This window comes from Schistocerca nitens, chromosome 2 (assembly GCF_023898315.1).
Source record: "Schistocerca nitens isolate TAMUIC-IGC-003100 chromosome 2, iqSchNite1.1, whole genome shotgun sequence".
Classification (NCBI taxonomy): Eukaryota; Metazoa; Arthropoda; class Insecta; order Orthoptera; family Acrididae; genus Schistocerca; species Schistocerca nitens.
The window spans coordinates 853,212,269-853,237,516 of NC_064615.1; the positions used below are offsets into that span (position 1 = coordinate 853,212,269).

The window sequence follows — 25,248 nt, forward strand, 5'->3', positions numbered from 1 at the left end:
GTTTGTGCATTGTGCATGGGTTCAGCTTTTTTTATGATCTGGTAAAGATATCTGCAATATTTCTTGCAATGGACACTAATGTCTTGATTGAAGCTATTCCTATGGTTTAAATAGAGCTTTCTTTTCCTCCAGCCACTTGGCTCCATGTTTTGTCAGTGAATGTAACACCTAGTTAATATAGCACTTAATGACAAGTAATTTCTATTACTAATGGTTTCTGAAAGTGGTGATCTAGAATTTGTGTGTTTTTGTCTCTCATATACACCAATTTTTGTCTTAACATCAACGTGTGGTTTCTTCACTGCTGTTACAATCCATTTTCCACCTTCAACCACAAGAAATCAATTCCTCACTGTTGTCCAAGTACAGTTGCTCCCTCCAGAAAAAGTGTCAAAGTATTGCAATTTTCTTTGAATTAAATCATTTTAGTAGCCTTTTAATCCAGTTGTCAAACATCAAGCCTTATTATGCAGAATGCATGTTTCCAGTGTTATCAGAAAAAATATAAAAGCTAGAAAAAAGAGAAGAAAGAGCTTGGGAAAAATCTTTGTACCAATAAGAAAAGAGAAGGGAAATTTACAGCAAGATTTCTACATGAACAAAAAATTGAAAACATGCCAAGTACTACAAGAAGACAATAAAATAAGTTATTTGATAGATGTAATGAAAATGTACAAGAATTTATATCACATCTAACTCAACCACTAGAATGGATCTCTGAAATGTGTAAAGAGCAAAAGGCCGACAGTGTACTTTTCATTTAAATGAAATACAATGAATTGACTAAATAATATGAAATATTATTGTTTCAATGCTAATATTAATTATATCAATAGGAAAATGAGAAAACTATAAAACTTGAGACTAAAATGCTGGCAGTTACTTACCTTTAAGGGAAATTTCAGGACTGACAAGGGATACATAAAAATATATACACATCTAACTTTTGGAACAAGTACTGCTAGTTTCTTACTTGGGAAACAGCTGGAAATAGGTTGGGGGAGATTAAAAAGGATGGGCAGGTCACTTGGATCCCAGGATTAGAGGTTCACTTATAGTGAAGGAAAGGTTAGAAAAAAATGAAGGAGCAGATATTAATTATTATATACAGTAGCCTAAGAGATGCATATCAAAGATATGATACTCTTCAATGGAGAAGTAGGAGTTGTCAAACAGAATATTCTTTAATTCACTCTTAAAGTCCCAGTCATTAGAAATATGGCATTTAAATTCTGCTTTTCACTACCTTTTTGGAGAAAATAGAAATATTGGTAATTAAAAAGGACAGTAATGAGTGAGAAACAGTTGTCAAAACATCAGGTATTTTAAAGATGTTTCAGTAAGATGTTCTAGAACTATAAACAGATGTAACTTTTATAACATGCCTCTCAGTTCTGAAAACTTCCTCCCTTCAAGTTGAGTTTCCCCAATGTCATAAACAAAAAGTTCTGTTGTTGAGAGCATTGTATACACCTAACCTTTTTACCAAATTATTAACATTTGCTAATATTAAAACTATATAAGTTATAAAGAGTGAGGCTCTGGGGAAGACATATTGTGGATGCAGGCTGCATGTACCCCAGGGATCTGTGTAGCTGCTTACCACAGAATTATTGTTTATTGGAAAATTTTGCTCTGTGTACAGTATTACATTAGAAGTGTTACTAGTAATAATTTGATGTTAAGGCCTTATGAATGCCAGTATGCCAACCTATAACCACAGTGCTTTTCAAAGTAATGTTCATGCATTCCATCACCTTTTAATGACCAAGTGATTTTCATGTTAATGAACATAGTGCACTAACTAATCAACATTCATAAGAAAGGAAGTATTGGGTTTAATGTCCCATCAATGGTGACGTCATCAGAGTTGGAGAACCCACTCTTGTGGGATGAGAGAAGCTATGACCTTTTCAAATAAACCACCTTGATGTTCCTGCAAAAGATGCATGGAGAATCTTTATCTGAAGATCTAGACAGATTTGAACCCTGTTCCTCCCGCATCACAGTCAAATGTCTGAATCATGAGATCGCTGCGAAGGGAAGGGGAAAAGACTGTTCAGTGGTATCATAAAGATCCTCACAATTCAACAACTGTGTTTGGGACAGGAAATTACTTACTGTAGCTGAGCAAACACAGTATTTTTCAATTCTCTGTAAAATAAACCTGGAACACATAGGGGAAATTCAGGTAAGAGTACGCAACTACGGAAAAAATCTGGCTACTGACTTAATCTGTTATTGTAAATTATTTATAAACAAATCTATGATTTAAATACCTATATAACAATCATAGTAAAAGTAAATGAATTTTTGCTAGTAGGACATATTCAGTAAGAATGAGAAAACAAAAAGGGTAAACTGCTTACTTCAGCTGCACACGTGGATAAGAGTATGCCCTAGTTAGGAAAGAGTTTGCACATGAGATTCTTCAATAATGGTCTCAGGGATAATGTACTACATCTTCATAATCTGTAATCCTCATGCCACCACTCTCTGCATTCATGGCATTGTATCCATTCATCATCAAAATAGCACCCACACCCTGGGCAAATGCAATATTTTTATTTTCTTTGCGGGATGTTATTCAGGGAGCTAAGAGCATATACAGGCTGATTCTGTGATGATGTCACAAACCTTCAGGGATAATGGAGAAGGTCAAATGTATCGCTTGATGTAAGGGACACTGGTCTGGAAACAATTGCGTTGAAAGTTGTAAGTGAAAATCAATCTGATAGCCCTAACAGTGGAATACATGCTGTTGCTAAGATTGTAGATTAGGTAACTTTCAGAGTTGGTAGTATGGACCAGCACATGAAAAATATCTGGTAAACATGAGTTCTAAAATGCATACCTCAAGAGCTATGGATACTTTTTTAGTAGAAGAGATGTGTTTCACAGTAGCAAAGATGAACAAGTGTTCATAGCTCTTAAGGTACACACTTTAGAGCCCATGTCTAAAGTCATTTCTTTCTTGATTTGGTCCACACTACCTTCTCCAAAAATATGGAAACTAAAGAGCTTGCAGTGAACGAGATGTGTTTCACGGAAGATGAGCAAGTGCTCGTAGTTCTTAAGGAAATCGTTTTAGAGTCCATGTTTACTAGACTCTTTTTTGTTGTTTGGTTCGTACTACCATCTCTGAATGTTCCCAACCCTATGGTCTTAGCAGCGAAAGTACCAGTAGGGGTCCGTATGTGTTCCACTGTCAGAGGTATCATAAAGATTTTCACTTATAACTTTCGACTCGGTCGTTTCCAGACAAGGGTCCCTCGAATTGATACATTACTCTTCACTATCATCCTGTCCACCGCGATAGTTGAATTGTCAGTGTGACGGACTGCCGTCCTAAGGCGTCTGGGTTCGATTTCCGGTTGGGTCGGGGATTTTCTCCGCTCAGGGCCTGGGTGTTGTGTTGTCTTCATCATCATTTCATCCGCATCTGGCGCGCAGGTCGCCCAATGTGGCGTCGAATGTAATAAGACCTGCACCAAGGCGGCCGGACCTGCCCCGTAAGGGGCCTCCCGGCCAATGACGCCAAACGCTCATTTCCATTCACTATCATCTTTAACAGTTTGTAACATCAAATCGGAACCGTGCAACACGAGAATGTATTTTCGTTTTCTGTCGTCCCTTCGATTTTCCTTCTCATCCTCATCATTCTGTTTCTGTTGGAGAACATTCTTCACTGGTGAGAAGTAGAGGAGTTTCGAGTTTTGGATCCTCCTCCTCATGTTGTCAACTAACAATAATTTTTGGTGTGTGTACTTGCACACTTGCGTCACTGAAGTCTAGCACTCTTCTACTCCTTTTAGGGTTTTTGGGTAGGTTCCCTTCGTTGGATCAAAGTCTCTAGTCGAGTTATTGTATTCAGTTATCTGAAATACAGTCTCGTCTCTTGCCGTTACGCAAAAAGGTGCAAAATCCTCTGACGAGTAAACATTAGGGCTATATTGGCATAAACCTACTATTTTGTTTTATTTTTCAGAAATGGCAGTTAAATTCTGATGCTTTTGCTGCCTTCTCCGTTGGAGCTGCAGAGGAGAGTATTCTTACCCAAAGGCACACTAATAAACAAATGTACTTGACAGAAAGCTGCTAGGCGTGGACAAGGAAATTCCAGTGCATGTGTGATTTAAACCGCTTAAATTACGAGGGACATACGTTGCTTTCGATCCTAACTAAAACGCCTTCTTTCCTGGTTATCAAGAGGGAGTAAAGGAGCAACAGAACCCGTGAGGGTAGGGCCCGAGAGCGCCAACGCGGTGCTTCCTGGACTCGGGTAGGCGCGCCGGCCCCGGATCGAATCCGCCCGGCAGATTAACGACAACGGCCAAAGTGCCGGCCAGCCTGGATGTGGTTTTTAGGCGGTTTGCCACATCCACTAGGTGAATACCGGGCTGGTCCCCACGTTCCGCCTCAGTTACACGACTCACAGACGTTTGAAACACATTCACACTCTTCCATGATTTACACTAGACGCAGACAGATGGGGTACACTGATTCTGTCCTGGGGGGCTACGATGTGGCGGCAGGAAGGGCATCCGGCCACCCCTTCAAATTAACATGCCAAATCCGATTTAACCACGCCGACCCTGCGCAAACTGCGGGACAAAGGCGCAAGCGAAAGAAAGAAAGAAAAGGAGCAACAGAAAAGTCTGCATTTTACCGAATCGGTCAAGCCCGCGCATCATCAGCGCATGCGCGAGCCGTCAAATAGGCAAGATGTTTACTTTCTTGCCGTCAGTATGTCAGAACACGCGGCCGTGTCTCCGTATGGACGGAGAAGCGAAGTTCACCTGAAGGTGTTGCTTTTAGTGCCACGAAACAGGTAGTGATCCAATAATAAAGGACAAAGTACAGCTGAAGCGGTCATTAATACCCAAGATGTCCGCATTTTATGACGCTACACTCCGCTACAATGCCTAGCTAATGCCAGTCTTCTGCCAATTGGAGCCAACACAGCAAAGCTTTGTACTATTAAGCGACGCGTACTCTTGGCCGAACTTCCCTTATATGTTTAGCTATGACTACGGAGGAGAGAAGCTGAGGGAGGGGTTTGTGAATAAAAAGTAGTGTACTACCGGCGCTTCGCTATGTGCTCAGTTGGGGGCGGAGCCATTGAGGTCCGCGCCAACGGGTGCTACGGCGGCGCCGCTGCTGCTCTTGCTGGTGCCGTTGGTGCGAAGCGTCGAGTTTCGACGCTCGTTTTCAGCTGTTTCACATGGACGAGGCACACACATACGCAACAAAGCAACAGTTAGACAAACACACAAACACTGACGGCACAAAAGCGAAAGCTTCTACAGCTAACGCACAATATGACTAACATTAAGTGATTAAGTTAAATTGCTGATTTAGATTATCTACAACAAATATTTACAAAGCTTTTGTCTAGCGGAACTGTTATTAACAAAGTGGAGAGCATAACTGTTATTAACTTAGAAAAGTGCGTAACTGAAGCTGTTTTGGCATTAGCGCCCTACTTTACAAACGCTTTACAATGAGTGACCAAACGATCATTTAGTATAATGTTGTTACTGTTTCTGACTGTGTTTATGCTTAAGCTAATTTACTTTCGTACTTTCTTTGCTGAACGAAGTGGCAAAGATTAAAGTAAGCTTACCGGACAAAATATTAATCACCCCGTTATATGTGCATACTGGTCGCTTCGTAGCGCTGTATATGGTACACACGCGGTAGCAGACGCTTAGATGACTTTCCACATCTAACGTAAGTTATGGCATTGAAGCGGTGTGTGTGTGTGTGTGTGTGTGTGTGTGTGTGTGTGTGTGTGTGTGTGTGTGTGTGTGCCACTTCGTAGTATGCACTGGGTGTTTATTTTATAAATTAGTTACACAAACGTAACCTTCAGTTTTGAAAAAGGTAAATAATTGAAAGAAACGTTTGATAAAGCACTGAACGCAGTATAAGTATATCGTCAAGCTTTATTTACAAATGTTCCATTAGGCTACCTTTTGTAACAGGACAAATGCTCCATATACAATCAGTTTCCTTCCAAACCCTATGAAACAAGTCCTGCTGTGTGGTGGCAACTGCTTGTGTTATCCGTTGTAGCGGCTCAGCGACGTTTCCCCGAAGCGGAGAAACAAACACTGTCTCTTTAATGTAACTCCGTAAACATAACGCCACGGACGTTGAGTTAGGTAATCATGGTGGCATGGATGTTGATCCACTGTGTTCCGTACAAGTCACCACATCCCACGAAGATACGGGACAACTTCACAATGATAATGTGGTGGCGCGTCATCTTGCTGGAAAATAAATTCTATTCCCATATCCTACCGCAGTTGAAGTACTAGATAATGCTCAAGCACGTCCAGGTACGATATGCGACTTGGAAATAAAGAGAAGACCGTAAATATTGCTACAACTTACAGAGTAGAAAAAAATTTACTTTAGGTGAGTCCCACATATGTTCGATTAAGTCATGTGATTTCTGCTCATTCTATTTCCGAACATTACGCCGAATCACTTTACCACAAGTACGGAAGGTGGCTTCGTCAGTGGATACAATTTTTTTTAAAGAAAATCGTCTGCATTTTGTTAAGCTTTTCTACACAAAACTCAACTCGTTTTTCTTTGTCTTTTGCCCTCCAAGCTTGCAGCAATTCCAGTTTGTAGGGTTTGAATGACGAGCATTTCTCTAATACCTTAGACACTGTAACACTAGGCATATTCAATCCTAAACTGGCACGTCTCGTTGATTTACTCGCTCTATGATTGAAAGACTGCCAGACTTGTTCAACTGCAGCGTCAGAGACTGCTGACTGACCCTGAAGACAGTTTCGGTGGAACGATAGTACCAGTTAATAACCGTGTGTCTTTGGATTGGTGGTTTCCAATGTTTAGTCCCCAATGTCGCTTCAATGTAGTAGCAGATTTGGATTTATGAAACGATAAGCAATACTTTGCACGCTCTGTACTGTTACAAGACTCCGTGATGACTCTTGGAATAACTCATTTGAGCATGTCAACTAGCAGGAACGTCGGGAACTAGCAGCGTCAGGCGGGAATTGAAATTCAAGATACACTATTCAGTACTGTATCAAACATTTCTGTAACTGATTTCGGTTTTTCACAGTTAAAGGTTACTTTTGTATAACTAATTTATAAACATCCTGTAATTAGCACACTAAGATATTATGGCGTGGAGATGTAACCGAATTGCAGAAAGGAGCTATCGTTTCCAGAGTGAATTGTCACTGTGCAATGGAATGCGCGGTAATCTGAAATTTCCTGGAAGGTGAAAACTGTGTGCCGGACTGGGACTCGAACCTGAAAACTTGCTCTCGCAGACAACAGCTCTACTGACTAAATTATCCAAGCACGACTTATGACCCACCCTCACAGCTTCGCTACCAGTATCCCACCTCCTGCCTTCCAAATTTCACAGAAGTTCTCGTGCATATCTTGCGAGACATGGCTTGCTACAGTCAGGGGGAATTGTTTCCAGAATGAATTTTCGCCTAGCAGCGGAACGTGCGCGTGTAAGTAGAGATGTAGGGCGGGTGTTGTGAGAATCACCTTTGGATAGCTCAATAGGTTCAAATGGCTCTGAGCACTATGGGACTTAACGTCTGAGGTCATAAGTCCCCTAGAACTTAGAACTACTTAAACCTAACTAACCTAAGGACATCACACATATCAATGCCCGAGGCAGGATTCGAACCTGCGACCGTAGCGGTCGCGCGGTTCCAGACTGAAGCGCCTAGAACCGCTTGGCCACACCGGCCGACAGCTCAGTAGGCAGAGCTTTTCCCCACAGGTCTCAGGTTTGAATCCCAGTGCTTCACACCGTTTTATCCTGCCAGGAAGTTTCAGGAGCTATCTTGTTTGGAAGCGTCCACCGTGAATATACGTACTTGCCAGATTTGTTGGTGTGCCACTCTGAACTGTCCAGTGTGTCTACAAGGAACAGTTTAATACTCGGAGCCATGTAACATGGCGTAAGTTCAGTGGTCATAAGAAAGTATTCTAACTGACGGAACTAATGACGAGTTTATCGCCTTGCCAGTGACAATCGTCTTCAAACTCAGGAAGAACTGCTGCTGTCGTAAATGCACGTCCATTTGACCATTGGGAAGGAACGTGTATACAATGGGCATCTGAGGTCGGGTCGGCTACCTCGGAAAAGGTCATTCCTCACAGCGGCACGTGAGGCTGCACATCTTCAATGGGGGAAACAACATACACAGAAACTGGTCAGCAGCTAACTAAATGTAGTGTTGTCCGCTGTGTAAGGGGTTTGTCTCTTTCGAAATGATGCAAGGCGTCTAGTGCACCTAAAGAAGCACCAGTGGGATATGTAAACCAAGGTTTATTCCGAGTCGGAAATGCGTCTGCGAACTTCCGAGACTGCTCTTCGTACCAAGACTTAGGGCCACTCTTTAAGGTTACGGTCAACATATATCAGAACGTTTTTAGTTCAACAGTTTGGGCGACCAAATGTTGCCGTTTTCTCTACATCTTCATGATGACTGTGCTGTGGACAAGCCCTTCTTCCAAGATGCAAACAGCCACGTTCAAAGGCCTATATGCAGAAGATCTTGATTTGACGACCCACAGACACACTATCGCACCTGAACTACCGATAAATCACTCTATCTCATTCTCATAACAAAAATGTCTAGAATTATTTGGAACAGCAGGAGAAATGTAGCTATCAACCTTCCCACTCTGTGTCACAAAAACATAAACGAGTGGCTTCACCTGCATATGACATACTCGAAGGAACTTTTGGACTTACTTCCTCGCTAAATTGAGGCCATTACCTAATCTAAAGGCAGTGTTAGACGGTATTAGCATGATATGTACTGAGAGTGACTAATTCTTTGTCCTGTAAGCTTGTACTAGTATTAGTACTAATGAATGTGTTATCCTTAGGGTCACAGTAAAGTAGTCCAAGTGACGGACATAGATATTCAAAATCAGATTGTCAAGTCTTGATGTATGCTATCTGTGGGTCGGGAATGATGAAATTTAACAAAAGAATGACATTGATGTTCAGATTAGTGCGCTTGTTGAGCTTGTGAGTGTTTCAAGTGAGACAGATTTGGAAGGTGTATCTAACATTCAGATGAATAATAGAACGAAATAAGGAACAAAATTTTTAAATTCTAGGGAGTTTGCATTTCCTACTCTTCGTTATCACAAAATTAATGAGATGAATGAAATGGCAGTTTACACAAGAAACACAGAAAAGTGCTGCTAAGACTGTTCTATACAGCTGTACCACAAATACACTCCTTTAACTACACTAGTAGCAACAATACAGATAGATTACATATAGATACAGTGAAAGTATCAGTAAAAGATTATCTACAAAATACATAGTGACATTAAAGACACAGTTGCAATTTAACATTTAGTGGTCTTTATAAAATTGCATCACTAAGAATATAAGTTTCCATGCATATTATGTTCGACGATTTTTAAGCAACCAGTTCTTACTTTTTATTTATTTTTGAAAGAATAACAACATAAAGTGCAGTGTAGTTTATAGCTGACACGAAAGATCTTTCAGAACTACGTGTCTTTTTATGCGTGGTGTTCTAAGCAGTCAGAAGCAGTTTTAGAAACAAAAGAATTAGGGATCGACGTTCGTCACATAAACGAGCAGTATCTTCAATGGCTATACATCTGCCAGGTGTCCATTACTAAATTTCTTACCTTTATTGTACTTTTAAAAGTGCTTTAATGTGAGTCACGGTGGTTTCTTTTTACTCTCTAGAAAATGTCTGGTATCTCAAAGCCATTAGAAATTTTATGCTTCTGAATTTAACGAAAAAATGATTTGAGATATCCTGTGAAAACTGTATCTGGTTTTTGAAATGTGAAATGTAAAACTATTTGCAGAGATACTAACGTAGAAGATCTTATGGAGAATGGACCCTTGCATAAGCATGCCTACTTCGGTGGCGCATGAGGCTCGAATTTGTGAAACTGAGGACAATGCCGGTAATTTGCCTCAGTTTCTCCGGCTCCCTGTACACTTCATCTCACTAAATTCCATAACATAAATCCGGTCGGGCTCCCAATTTAGACCAGCTAGGAAAGTTGACATCAACGCTAAGTCCTCCCTAGATTGAAAAATTCAAGATGGAGCAGTAGAACTGCTTAGACAATGGGTGTTTGGTTAATGTTTTCTACTGTCCTCCTTCTCCTATTTCAGAGGGTGACTGACGGCATTAGTGCAAGTTAAAACATTTATGTCAGCACGTCTGCATCAAGGAAACCTAAATCAATGTACAAAATAATTTCGAATATTACTTGCTATATCCCAGACATCAAGAAGTAATACTTCTGCTGTTATGGTTAGGAAGCATGGCTCAGGGCGTAGCCAGAAATTTTCAGTTAGGGGACGGGGAAGCTCGATTAGAAAAAACCGTGTAATAAGGTCGGATGCGGTAATCTACTGTCGATTAGGGAATAAGCTGAACTTTATACCTCATCTCATCAAAAACCTGCAGCAAATGAAAAAGAAACATTTTGAGCCACCAGATAACAGATTACGATGTTCTTCATAAATAGCAGTCTACTTCTATACATAGACAAATTCGAGAGATGTGCCGACCTGTTTTAAGGTGTTAGAGAGACTGGTTGATTCCAGTTGGATTACATCTTAGTCAGGCAGATTCGGAAATCAGACACTGGATTGTATGGCATATCCAGAAATGAAGAGACTCCGTTCACATTTTAGTAATGACGAAGCGTAGACTGATGTTTAAGAGAATCGTCCACAAGAATCAATGTAGGAAGAAGTGGGATACTGAACTATGATGAATTGCCTTTGAAATTCTTGGAGCCTGTAGATACTGCGTCAGTGAATACAGTAGCAGGTAGTTCAACTGAAGAGGAATAGACACATAAAAAAATAAAATAAAATAAACTCACAGAAGAGTGAATAGACAACTTTGAGTATAATGTAGCTAATGACGTACAAATCTCAGGTAATAGAAGAGATACTTCAATTGAGGGTGGGAGAAAAATGTACAAAAAAATGTCAAGGAAAAGACGGGAAAGCATCAACATAAATCACTTACAAATGAAATAAATGGGATGTGCAAGGAAGCCATTGCGAAATGGTTGCATGAAAGAAGTGAAAAAATCGAAAGAGAAGTGGTTACCAGAGGACTGTTTATAGAGAAGTCAAAACACCCTTCGATGAATTTAAGAGCAAAGGCGTCAGTATTAAGAGAGTAAGCGGAATTCCACTGTTAAACACAGATGAGAGAACGAATAGATGGAAAGAGTAATTTGAACATCAGCATTCGGAGGATATAAAATAAAATTGAAGTCATGTTAGATAACGACCAGTTTGGCTTTAAGAAATGTAAAGGCGCCAGAGAGGCAGTCCTGACGTTGCGCTCTGTAATGGAAGCAAACCTGAAGAAAAATCAAGATAAATTCATGGGATTTGTCGACCTGGAAAAGGTATTCTACAATGTAAAGTGGTGCAAGATGTTCGAAATTCTTAGCAAGAAAGAGGTCCAATAGTTTAATCTATATGGCGAAAAAGTAGTGACAGAAATAAAGGAAAGGTGGAGGAGCAGGATTAAAATTCAGGCCCCTCAGGAGCTCGGCATTCATTTTCTGGGTACGGGCTTAGCGACCCTGGGGTTTCTGAGCTGGGGACTGGTAAGCGCCACTAGTCTCCCTTCACAGTAAGCTCTGGGTATGCTTCAGCGACCACCGTGCAGCGCGGCGGTGGAACGTCGTGTGTCTCAGGGAAAGAGGATCTTGGTTTCACCGCCCGGATCGCGAGGATGGACGAAACCTCTATAACAAACCCCTCAATCTCAGGGTGTGCTGCGCGATGATGAGATGCATGGCTGTTGAGGCTGAACAGTCGTTAGTGGGCGACCTCTGGGGAACCTGCCGCACCTCAGTTGTATAAGGCTTACTGAGGCATGCAGTGCTCTGTCTGAGTAGACCCTTACTTCCCAGCTGCTCGTGGGACCGAAATGGATCCTCAAAAATCTTCTTTTCCTCCTCCCAGCGGAAAGGGTGGGCCGCTGGAAGGTGCTAACACCCAGTGTAACAAGAGGGCTCTTGTAGTCAGTCCCCCTGACTCCGGCGCTTATTCAAAAAGTACAGTCTCTAGTAACGGAATGCATGCTGGTCCTCAGAGTGTGTTTCTCATAGTAAAACGGAAGGAGGGTAGTTTTGAGAAGGTTTCGCCCTTCTATATGCTAAAGGGTTTGGAGGGAATCTGTGGCTCCTTAAAACCGGTGAAGCGCTTGCGCAGTGGGATCCTGCTTGTGGAAACTTCCAATTCCCAGCAAGCAGCTAATCTCCAAACCGCTAAATGCCTTGGGCAATATGCAGTAGACACTGAACTGCACAGCACCTTGAATTACAGCAAAGGTGTTGTGACATGCAGGGATCTAGTCGACATTCCCAAGGAGCAATTGCAACGTGAATGGGCTCCGAAAGGTATAGGTGACGTGCAACGTATCGTGAAGAGGATCGATGGCAATCTTATCGAATTCGACTCCTTTATTCTGACCTTCAGTAGCATGAAACTTCCTTAGCAGTTAAGGCTGGCTTCCTTCGCCTTAGCGTGAGGCCTTATTTCCCAATTCCAATGCTCTCTTTTAAGTGCCACGGTTTTGGGCATACCACCTTAGGATGTAAAGGCGAAGCGACTTGTGGCAACTGCGGTAAGGCCGCTCATGGAATTGGTTGCTCGTCTCTAGCCAAATGTATCAATTGCTCTGGGAACCACCCTGATTGGAGTAGGGACTGCTGGATCTTTTTAGAGGAACGCAAAGCACAGGAAATAAAAACAACCAAGCGTATCCCCTATGGCGAGGCCAAAAAGATCTGCAAGTCCATGCAGCTTCCCGCAATTGATACGTCTTTTGCGTCAGTGGTCCAGAAGCCTACTCCAAAAGCGAATGTCTCTATGCAGACGGAGGTGGCGAGTGTTGTCACTAACACCTGCATGTGTCAGTGCAGTTGCAAGGGACCAAGTGTTTCAGAGCCTGTAGCCTCTACTCGATCAGCAGACAAAGGTATAGTGGCCAACTTGGGCGAGCCCCTGGCACCTCCAACAGCTGAGGCTGTTCCGAAGTCCAGCGCGGCCCTTACCACTTCCACGTCGGCTCCACCAAAGCCCACAAAACCATGAAAGGCTCCTATAAAGCGGCAACAGCAGGTAAAATCAAGTGGTAAACCGTCTGATCATGTCGATGTGATTTTACCTGATGCTTCATTTGACTTGTCCCCAGAGCAGATAAAGTATGAGGTGTGCGTGGGGCAATCATCTCGTCCCACGACTGCACCTCTACCTGCTGCAGTCTCCCCATCCCGTCGGAAAGACAGGATGAAGGAACTAACCCTATCATAGATGGCTCTCGTGCTTGTAGGGGTTCAGGACGCATGTGGAGGAACATCGTCTCCTATCTCAGGATAGACCACTGTGTCTGTGTCTCCAGGAGACTTATTTTCATCGATCAAACATCCCTGAAATAAGAGACTACGCACTCCACGAAAAGGACGACATGCGTGGAGAGAGAGCTAGAGGAGGCGTAGGTATTTTCGTCAGGATCGACTACCACTCCTCACCTCTGTCACTTACGACTTTAGAAGCCGTTGCTATATCCGTGCACGTGCGTAATCCATTGACAATATGCCCCTTTACTTCCCCCACATGATTCACTTGATGAAGAGGCCCTCACCGACCTTATTACACAGCTCCCTCATCCTCTCCACAATGTGCTTTAGGGCTCTGCAACTATCTGCCCAAGGGGTACAGCAACTGAGAGGCTTCTCCTGTCATCCTGTGCATACTAGCTACATGCAGGACAGAGCATTCACTTCTGCACAGTGACTGGGTCTTTCTAAGCCACTGATCTCTCGCTTTGCTCTCCAGCTCTTGCCCACAGTGCTCAACGGGAAGTGGTCGATGACTTGTGCGCAAGTGATCACTTCCCGATGTGGATTCACCTTCCAGATGGCATGGACCTCGAAAGGAAAGCGCCGCAATGGGTGCGGACACGGTGTTTTACCAAACGGATATCTTCAACCTTTTTCGTCGGTGGCATGATTGTCTCGACGTTCTCGGCTATTTTACCTGACTGGAACACCAATTCTGGACTGTACGGCCTTCGAACGGAAATTTTTTGACCGCTCCATATATTTGTACGCACTTCGTGGGCTTTGCGATAGCGTTTTCACTTCCCGCGGAAGCGGTCCCGGGTTCGATTCCCGGCGGGGTTAGGGATTTTTCCTGGCTCGAGATGACTGGGTGTGGTATCGTCTGCATCATCATCATTCATCCCCATTACGGTCGTAGGAAGGCAATGGCAAACCACCTCCACTAGAACCTTGCCTAGTGCGTCGGTGCGGGTCTCCTGCATCGTCTCATACGCTTCTCGGAGAATGGGACCTCATCATCATCATCATCATCATCCTTATATTTGTGGAGTAACTTGATCAAAAGACGGGACTGGTTGATAAGACACATTCTGAGACATGAAAGAATCATCAGATTAGTATTGGAGGGAAGTGTGTGGGGGAAGGGGAGGGGCTGACAGTTGTAGAGGAAGGCCAACAGAGTAAGCAGGTTCAGAACAAAGTAGGTTGCAGTATTTATTCTGAGACATGATAGAGTAAAGTGGAGTGCTGCATCCAACCCGTCTTCGGACTGAAGACCACAACAACAGCCATCACCTGTACAGAGATATCTGCAATATCTCGACGGTTCTCCATAATCAGATGAGTATCAGTAATGGGTTCGTATACACTTTACTGTCATACTCAGCGTTAGTAAAAAAAAATCTGCATCACTCGGAATGCAGTATGAACTGAGTGAACAAAGTGAACGGTATCTAGGAACGAATCCAAAATAAAACAAGATCTGCCCAGAGTGAATACCGAAAGAGAGAGAACTATGCAACAAGCAATGGTCGACCACTATCCAATGGCGCAATCCGAAGCTCTCGAGAGCTACAGTCAAATGGCAGTATGTGACTGCGATCGTTTTCAAACTCAGACTCCGCCACAGACTGCGCCCAGTGTACCCACTGCTTGCGTCTTCCATGTAGCCGGGAGGAGTTCTTATCATTTGCTCACTGCAGCATATCAGACTCTATGTCCATTCTACGGTTTGGTGAGGAATCCGAATCACTGTTGGATACAAGAATGTTCAAGAATGTTCAAATGTTACGGTATCTAACACTGCCTCTTGACTACAAAACTGAGAACTTTCACCTATATCGGGTGTCCCTCTTAAGAGCCGCCTGATGCATCTTCTCTAATGTTTCGTCAGATAAAGTGTAGCTGGAGTCAGTCCAAATGAGTAGGCCTACTGTTCTTCACGTCTTTCATGCGAGGCCCACTGCCAACGGAAAGCCTCGGTTTGTTTCCATTTACGAACAAAGTTAATTTTTAAAGCGGAATTTTACGTGCCTATCTGATAGAGTGGTCCAAATCAGTCTCGTGCGATTCTCGTTTTAGTGATACCTGTTAACAAGCACAGTAAAGCATGAGGAATAACGAGTACTCCAGCAGCAACTGAGCAGCGCAGCTACATGGCGGTAGCAGTTATCGCGGGTCAGGGCTGTGTTGTCGCTGCTGGAATACTATTTCTTCTTCGTATGGTACTGTCCCTGTTAATATATACAGATAAAACAAGTATCGTTCTAGACTACTGTGGGACCACGGTATCGAATGAGTGCGTAAAACTCCGCTTTAAAATCATTTTTGTTCTTCTGGCAAACAAACTAAAGTTGAAACTTCCTGGCACATTAAAACTGTGTGCCGGACCGAGACTCGAACTCGGAACCTTTACCTTTCGTGGGCAAGTGCTCTACCAACTGCGCTACCCAAGCACGACTCACGCACAGTCCTCACAGCTTTACTTCTGCCACTACCTCGTCTCCTACCTTCCAAACTTTGCAGAAGCTCTCCTGCGAACCTTGCAGAACTGGCACTCCTGAAAGAAAGGATATTGCGGAGACATGGCTTAGCCACAGCCTGGGGGATGTTTCCAGAATGATATTTTCACTCTGCAGCGGAGTGGGCGCTGATATGAAACATCCTGGCAGATTAAAACTGAGTGTCGGACCGAGACTCGAACTCGGGACCTTTGCCTTTCGTGGGCAAGTCCTCTACCAACTGAGCTACCCAAGCACGACTCACGCGCCGTCCTCACAGTTTTACTTCTGCCAGTACCTCGTCTCCTACCTTCCAAACTTTACAGAAGCTCTGGTGGTGGTGGTTAGTGTTAAACGTCCCGTCGACAACGAGGTCATTAGAGACGGAGCGCAAGCCCGGGTTAGGGAAGGATTGGGAAGGAAATCGGCCGTGCCCTTTCAAAGTAACCATCCCGGCATTTGCCTGAAACGATTTAGGGAAATCACGGAAAACCTAAATCAGGATGGCTGGAGACGGGATTGAACCGTCGTCCTCCCGAATGCGAGTCCAGTGTGCTAATCACTGCGCCTCCTCGCTCGGTACAGAAGCTCTCCTGCAAGGTGGGTAGCTCAGTTGGTAGAGCACTTGTCCGCGAAAGGCAAAGGTCCCGAGTTCGAGTCTCGGTCCGGCACACAGTATTAATCTTCCAGGAAGTTTCATATCAGCGCACACTCCGCTGCAGAGTGAAAATCTCATTCTGGAAACTGAAGTTTCCCGTCGACACTGGGGCGTCGCTTGAAAGACTGATGAACAGTTTTGTTTGGATTGACTCCAGCTACACGTTGCAAAACCGACATTGCAAGTGTCTAGCGGAACACTAGAGAAAATGCGTTTGACGTTTCCTAGGAAGAACACCTTGTTTGCATCCCAACTCTAAATTTTCTCTTTGCACTCGTGTATATGAACACACAAACAGACCATAAGAAGCACTGCAAGAAAGAAAAAAGTCTTTCCGCACAGTGACTAGAAGAAACGGGTAACGAAGTGGACAGCAGGCGCACTTACCGATTTTGGACGGCACCAGCGCGTCCTTGGGGTGGTTGGCCTTGATGGCGTTCATGCGCCTGTTCTGCGGACAGGCCATCCCGACCCCTGGACCGGCGCCGGTCGCGTAACGCGGGCCTCTGGGCTGCTCGACGGGCAGCACGCGCCGCCGCTTCTTGGGCAGCTTGGCCCTCGCCTGCGTGTGCGAGTAGTACATGGTGAAGTTGCTGACGATGACGGGCACCGGCAGGGCGATGGTGAGCACGCCGGCCAGGGCGCACAGCGCTCCCACGAACATGCCCACGTACGTCTTGGGCACCATGTCGCCGTAGCCGACGGTCGTCATCGTCTCGAGCGCCCACCACAGGCCCAGCGGGATGCTCCTGAAGTCGTTCTCCGGGTTGGTCTGTATCCTCTCCGCGTAGTAGACGAGGCTCGCGAAGATGACGATGCCGAGCACCAGGAAGAAGACGAGCAGCGTCAGCTCCTTGGCCGACGCCCGGAACGTCTGGATGAGGATCTTGAGGCCGGACGAGTGTCGCGTCAGCTTGAACAGCCGCATGATGCGGATGATGCTGAAGAACTCGAGGATGTCCGCGTTGCGCAGGTCCGAGGCGACGTGGTTCAGCGTTAGGTCGATGTAGAAGCTGAGCGTCGCCACGTAGTCGATGATGTTGACGGATGCCTTTATGAAGTCCAGACGGTTGGGCGACGCGATAAAACGGATAAAAAATTCTAAAGTAAACCACGCGTTGCACACGCACTCTATGTAGTCGAAGGCGTCGTGCGCCTTCGTCTTAGTTTTGTGCAGCACCCACCTGGTGGCATTGTCTGGGGTCGACACTGTGCGGTTTACCAGGAACGGCACTCGCATGTCCGGGTGTGTCTTGAGGCAGAACGACACAATCGAAACACAAATGAAGAACACCGATATCACACCGATCAACTGGAAAAGAAAAACAGAATCAGCACATCAGGTTAGGAACGTCTTATCTACACTCGTGCTCATAAATTAAGGATAATGCTGATACACGGTGAAACAATACTCTGGTGGGCGGTTTGCGGGTTTAAATCACCTCAGTGTATCACCATGCGGTGCATCTGACTGCGGTCACCGCACGGTGGCGCTGGGAGCAGTCCACATACGCAGAGGTGTGTTGGCGCATGTCAGAGTACGGTGCAGCGAGTAAGTGAGCAGACGTTTGCAGACGTGCTAATGGTGACTGTGTGTTGAAATGGCTCACAGAACACATATTGATGACGTTATGAGGGGTAGAATACTAGGGCGACGGGAGGCTGGTCAAACACAGCAGGTCGTAGCACGGGTCCTCCGTGTGCCACAAAGTGTGATCTCAAGATTATGACAACGATTCCAGCAGATAGGAAACGTGTCCAGGCGCTACAGTACGGGACGCCCACAGTGTACAACACCACAAGAAGACCGATATCTCACCATCAGCGCCCGCAGACGGCTACGGAGTACTGCAGGTAGCCTTGCTCGGGACCTTACCGCAGCCACTGGAACAGTTGTCTCCAGACACACAGTCTACAGACGACTGAACAGACATGATTTATTCGCCCGGAGACCTGCAAGGTGCATTCCACTGACCCCTGGTCACAGGAGAGCCCGTAAAGCCTGGTGTCAAGAACACAGTACATGGTTATAGGAAAAATGGTTCAAAATGGTTCAAATGGCTCTAGGCACTATGGGACTTAACATCTGAGGTCATCAATCGCCTGTAAGTTAACCTAACTAACCTAAGGACATCACACACATCCAAGCCCGAGGCAGGATTCGAACCTGCGACCGTAGCAGCTGCGTGGTTCCGGACTGAAGCGCCTAGAACCGCTCGGCCACCGAAGCGGGCGGAACAGTGGTCCCAGGTTAAGTTCACGGACGAGTCCAGGTACAATGTGAACAGTGATTCTCGCCGGGTTTTCATCTGGCGTGGACCAGGAACCAGATACCAACCCCTTAATGTCCTTGAAAGGGACCTGTATCGAGGTCGTGGTTTGATGGTGTGGGGTGGGATTATGACTGGTTCACGTACACACCTGCATGTCTTTGACGGAGGAATTGTAACAGGTCAGGTGTACAGGGACGTCATTTTGCACTAGTATGTCCGCCTTTTCAGGGTGCAGCGGGTCCCGCCTTCCTCCTGATGCACGATAACGGACGGCCCCACCTAGCTGCCATCGTGGAGGAGTACTTTGAAACAGAAGATGGAGTGGCCTGCCTGTTCTCCAGACCTAAACCCCATCGAGCACGTCTGGGATGCTCTTGGTCGACGTATCGCTGCACGTCTTCAAACCCCAACGACACTTCAGGAGCTCCGACTGGCACTGGTGCAAGAATGGGAGGCTATACCACAGCAGCTGCTCGACCACCTGATCCAGAGTATGCGTTGTGTGGTCTGTGTACATGTGCATGGTGATCATATCCCACATTTATGTCGGGGTACATACGCAGGAAACAGTGGCGTTTTGTAGCACAATTGTTTTGGGACGGTTTTTCCAACTTATCACCAATACCATGGACTTACAGTTCTGTGTCGTGTGTGTTCCCTATGTGCCTATGCTCTTAGCGCCACTTTTGTGTGGTGCCATGTAGTGTGGCACCACATTCTGCAATTATCCTTAATTTATGAGCGTGAGTGTATATATTTACATGTACATTCTGGGTGTTTTAGCACAGAAGTTACATACTCAGGAGAGATGGAGTACACCAAGACGATGGAAAGTCACGTAGCAATGCATGATCGAAAACGCTTTCCTGGCGCGATAGCGACGACAGAGAATACAAGAGAGGAAGGACACGTACAACGGCAAACTCAAGATAGATGATGCAGGACGCCATATTGCAATTCACGCGATAACCGCTTTGACTGCCGTGCCCAGTCTCTTCAGTTTTCACTCATGAAACGTGTCTGGAATGCGATAACAAGAGATACATTATGACTTTTAAGGTCCATTCTCTGATGAAATGGGAACATTCCATTCCGATTCTTCTGAACTGTCCTTTGAGGAAGATTTTCTGGAATCGCCTAATGCATTCGCTTGCCACTCACTTCCTTCCCTAACCGCTTGCATCATGAACGTATGTACGTCCTGCTCCAAAGTTTCTGGATCAATCGCGCACTTTGCTATCACACGTGACAGGTTGATTACATGGACTGAATGAAATCAGGTAGAACACCTCAACGTGAAGAAACAGAATGCATGCATTCCACAATTGGCGGGAGACTGTACTATTCTGGTTCAAATGGCTCTGAGCACTATGGGACTTAACTTCTGAGGTCATCAGTCCCAAAGACTTAGAACTACTTAAACCTACCTAACATAAGGACATCACACATATCCATGCCCGAGGCAGGATTCGAACCTACTACCGTAGCAGCAGCGCGGCTCCGGACTGAAGCGCGTAGAACCGCTCGGCCTCAGCGTCCGACTACTGATGTTGATGATGGGCTCGCAGCATTGAGAAGGAAACTCGAGAAGTGGTCCAGTGGTTAGCACTCTGGACTCCCATTCGGGAAGACGACGGTTCAAATCCGCGATTGGCCATCCAGGTTTAGGTTTCCAGTGATGCCGGTCCTGGTTACCGAGCGGTTTTAGGCGCTACAGTCTGGAACCGCGCGACCGCTACCTGTCGCAGGTTCGAATCCTGCCTCGGGCATGGATGTGTGTGATGTTCTTAGGTTAGTTAGGTTTAAATAGTTCTAAGTTCTAGTGGCTGATGACCTCAGAAGTTCAGTCCCATAGTGCTCAGAGCCATTTCAACCATTTTTTCAGTGATTTTCCGAAATCGATCCAGGCAAATGCCCAAATATTTCCACTGAAAGGGCACAGCCGATTTCCTTCCCCGTTCTTGACACAATCCGAGTTTGTGCTCCATCTCTAATGACCTCAATGTCGATGGGACGCTAGACACAATATTCCTTCCTTTCCTTTTTTTGAGAATTAAAGATTAATCAGTCAGCACCCGTCACGTGATGAACATCATCACAAAGTACAGGGCAAATCAAAAAGAAGGAGCAGAATTCAAATATTTATTGCTTCCAAAATGCAAAAGATAGAAACACAATTCCACCGTTCCTTGAAAGAGAAAAGTTCAAATTTCCATGCGTTGACTGTGAGAACCATGTGTTACACGACTAACATGGAAACGAAGTAGCTGGTCTCTCGTTATCAAATTTACAGCTTCAACAATGTGATGTCGCAGGCTTTCAAGAGTGTCAGGTATAGGAGGGTGTAACACCCCAAGAAACCCGAAAACCCAAATAAGAATGCCGTGATAATTTAAAGTAGGGAACTGTGTTATCCTGAGAGGTACGACAACTTTTGACAGTAATGTAATACCTTAAAGTTTTGATGAACACCAATTTCAATAATTACTGAGTATGTCATGATATAAAGGTAGAAAGAAAGAAAGGTTATTTTTAATTACATATAAAAAATCTGAGTAATAACTGCAAATCAGTACAACGAAAGTTAAGTCCAAAGTAATATGTCGGTCAGAGATAACATTTATTGTGAAAGAGAGTTGTAAACGCGGTGAAAAGGAAATTCAATGCGTCTACAATGCTCGATCATGGAAAAGTTAGTCGCTTGCTAGCTTGTTTGCTATCAAGTCGAGAGAGAGCACCGTTTGTTATAGTACTACAAACGGAACGCCACGAGATTGTTTTTATTCAAAAAAAGTACTACTGTGTGCTAGAGATGCGCGGATTTTGTTCTCAATTATTCTGCCTTGAGAACTCGGACTGAAGTGATATTTTGATAGTGTACGACGAGTTAATGATATTTAATTATTGGAGATATTATTGTTGGACTCAACCTTCATCAAAGTGAACAGTTGCAACGAAGAATGGATATAGTATCGAAGACTGCAATACCTGATTAGCCTGGAGTAGAAAACATTAATACGACCACACGAAGATAATACAAGTACGCCGACTGTAAAAGTTGTCGTAATTGTCACGATCACCGAACTGAAAAGAATCGTAATTAATCTGATCCATCGGTGTGCGTGTGGACTGATGATTATAAACTAACTGCTAAGAAGGAACAATAAAATTGTTCGTCAGTAATGGAAATCTCACGTGTTGGCTCCATCATTAATTGACTGTGTGGTAGTCGATGATCAAAATTAATTGACTGTGAACATTTTAATTGAAAGAGTGACTTGATGAACATCGAGCATTGAAAGGAGTGTTTTACCGAAATAACATCACGACGCACGAAAGCGAGACAGCATTATAGATTATCTCTGGATTTGCGTCGTGCCGTAGTGAACAATTCTGCCTAGCAACGTAACAAAAACTACTGATACTGAACCGGAAATGAATTTTTCCTCGCTTCGTTGGTGTGAAATGACGCCGGTGATGAATGACTCACTCAATACTGCAATAACTAACTAACCGGGCATAGCAAATCATCATAAAACCATAACAGACAGTTAAAATCAGCAGTTAGCATCGCCGAGAAGACTGTGAGGACTCGCTAACGGACATCCATACATTACGCGAGGAACAATTTTCTTTAGAGATTTTCAGGTGCTGTTCCACGTTATCCGACGGGGACATCCATCATCCATCACTGCGTGTCGTGTCTCCATTCTACCGACCGAGCTGTAGCAGTAGCGGCTCAACATCAGCAGCGATAACAAAAGGGGAGAGGGGACGTCACATGAAAACGCAGTCTTTTACGAAACCCAAAAGATAAAAGTTACAAGGTGTGAGGTCTGGAGACCTGGAATGTCATTGGCGGTGAAGTGCATCTTCTGCTCCTCCTCTTCCAGTGCAACGCCCTGGAGTGGTGTCATTGAGGTAACGTCGGACGTGCTTAGAGAATGACATCTTTTCAGGACACCGGATTGGAAGATTAGGAGCAGAAGATTAACTTCATTGCCGGTGGCGTCCCAGGGCTCCAGACCTCATACCTTGTGTGACTTTTATCTATGGGGTTAGGTAAAAGGTCACAAACGCGTTAGAAGATTACCCACAGTTATGACGAGACGGGGACAGGATTGGAAGTGTGGTGTCACCGCCAGACACCACACTTGCTAGGTGGTAGCCTTTAAATCGGCCACGGTCCGTTAGTATACGTCGGACCCGCGTGTCGCCACTATCAGTGATTGCAGACCGAGCGCCGCCACACGGCAGGTCTAGAGAGACTTCCTAGCACTCGCCCCAGTTGTACAACCGACTTTGCTAGCGATGGTTCACTGACAAAATACGCTGTCATTTGCCGAGACGATAGTTAGCATAGCCTTCATCTACGTCATTTGCTACGACCTAGGAAGGCACCATTATCAGTTGCTATTGATATTGTAAAGAATGTACAGACAAGAGCTACGTTCAACATTAATGGATTAAAGTTAAGTATTCCACCATCTGCGTCCGTTTTTCTAAGTTCTCATTTCCTTGTCCTGTTCCAGACCTCACGCCAGCCTGCGTGAGCTTAAACGCGTGCCTTTCGGCATCCTCCAAATTCCGTGGGTTGGCTCCTGCCAATCCACAACAGGAAGAATTACAAGTCATGAAATAAGTATGAAAAGGGTTGGGTTGTTTTGGGGGAAGAGACCAAACAGCGAGGTCATCGGTCTCATCGGATTAGGGAAGGATGGGGACGGAAGTCGGCCGTGCCCTTTGAAAGGAACCATCCCAGCATTTGCCTGGAACGATTTAGGGAAATCACGGAAAACCTAAATCAGGATGGCCGGACGCGGGATTGAGCCGTTGTCCTCCCGAATGCGAGTCCAGTGTGCGACCACTAGTATGAAAAGTAATGGCTCTGGAAACAAATGTATGTGCGTATTAGTGCGACAGCCAGGCAATTTGAAGCGCCTTAGCCGCCCTTCTGCGCCGTCGGCACATCTCAGGAGCGCCCGCCATCGGCCTCGGCTGGGCTGTTACGCGGTCGCTGATAGCGACGTGGATGCGTAAAACATTTTTACGCGAGCGGAATAACAGCTCCGACACGCGCTGGCAGCTTTACGCCCCGTAAATCATCGCCGGCGCCGCCGCCGCCGCCGCCGGGCTTCTCGTGGCGGGCCCCGCCACGCTGCCACGTCTCAACCTGCGTGTTCGTATCAGCACCCCGTCACCCGTCACTGCCGACAACAGGACGTGCTGTCGGCAAGCAGGCAGCAGTGAGTGCGAATTTTGTGACGCTTCTGGTCACACCACACATTAAATATAGGCGGGGAACCTTTTTTTTGTATCGTCTGTCCACAATAATGAATAAAAGTATTCGTACACTCTTGTTCACTATAATAACTTTCCACAACGAGATTTTCACTATGCAGCAGAGTGTCCGCTGATATGAAACTTTCTCATGCTGGAAACATCCCCCAGGTTGTGGCTAAACCGAGTCTCCGCAATATCCTTTCTTCCAGGAGTGCTAGTTCTGCAAGGTTCGCAGAAGAGCTTCTGTAAAGCTTGGAAGCTAGGAGACGAGGTACTGGCAGTATTGAAGCTGTGAGAAGGGTCCGTGAGTCATGCTTGGGTAGCTTAGTTGGTAGAGCACTCGCCCTCATTAGGCAAAGGTCCCGAGTTCGAGTCTGGATCCGGCACACAGTTTTAATCTGCCAGGAAGTTTCATAGGATAACTTTATTTAATTAGAACCAAAAATCACAATCGGAGAAGTTATTTAGTAAAATAGCAGTACGGGGTTTCCTTCATAATCTGTACATATAAAAGGATTAACTAAGTTAGCCTTCCGGGAAAAAAATAGATGAAAATTCTGTACCAGCTGGATTCAGAGTATTTATATACACAAAGAAAATACGAGGGTAATCCCAAAAGTAAGGTCTCCTGTTCTTTTAAAGTACATAGACCTGTTTATTTCTACAATGGTTCACATCAGTTTACAGCTTGAGCATTTAGCTATTTTTCGACGTAATCACTATTATTGTCGATGCATTTTTGTAGACGCTGTGGCAGTTTTTGTATGCCCATGTCATACCAGCTCGCCGCCATGCTGTTCAGAAAGTTACGAACCTCTTCTTTCACCTCGTCGTCGGAGCTGAATCTCTTTCTAGCCAAATGTTCTTTTAACCTAGGGAGCAGGTAATAGTCACTGGGCGCCAAGTCAGGTGGGTGATTATGTTCCACTGAAACTGTTGCAGAAGAACAACGGTTTGCCGAGCGTTGTGTGAGCGAGCGTTGTCATGGAGAATGTGTACGCCATTGCTCAACATTCCTCTTTTCCGGTTCTGAATTGCCCGTTTGAGATTTTTCAGTCTCTCACAGTACCTGTCAGCGTTAATTGTGGTCCCAGCGATTCAGCTCCGACGACGAGGTGAAAGAAGAGGT

The 25,248-nt window shown here is 44.9% G+C and overlaps 1 protein-coding gene across 1 annotated transcript in view; it reads right to left on the reverse strand.

The window, feature by feature from the left end:
• The window catches only part of LOC126235389 (potassium voltage-gated channel protein Shaw-like), a 295,451-nt gene that overhangs the window by 19,743 nt on the left and 250,460 nt on the right, over positions 1–25,248 (reverse strand). Inside the window, exons 3-4 of the mRNA XM_049944111.1 lie at positions 16,951–17,875; positions 5,085–5,215 (exon numbers count right to left, since the gene is read on the reverse strand). Coding sequence (XP_049800068.1) covers positions 5,103–5,215; positions 16,951–17,875 — 1,038 coding nt within the window. The 3' untranslated portion in view covers positions 5,085–5,102. The remainder of the gene's footprint in view (positions 1–5,084; positions 5,216–16,950; positions 17,876–25,248) is intronic.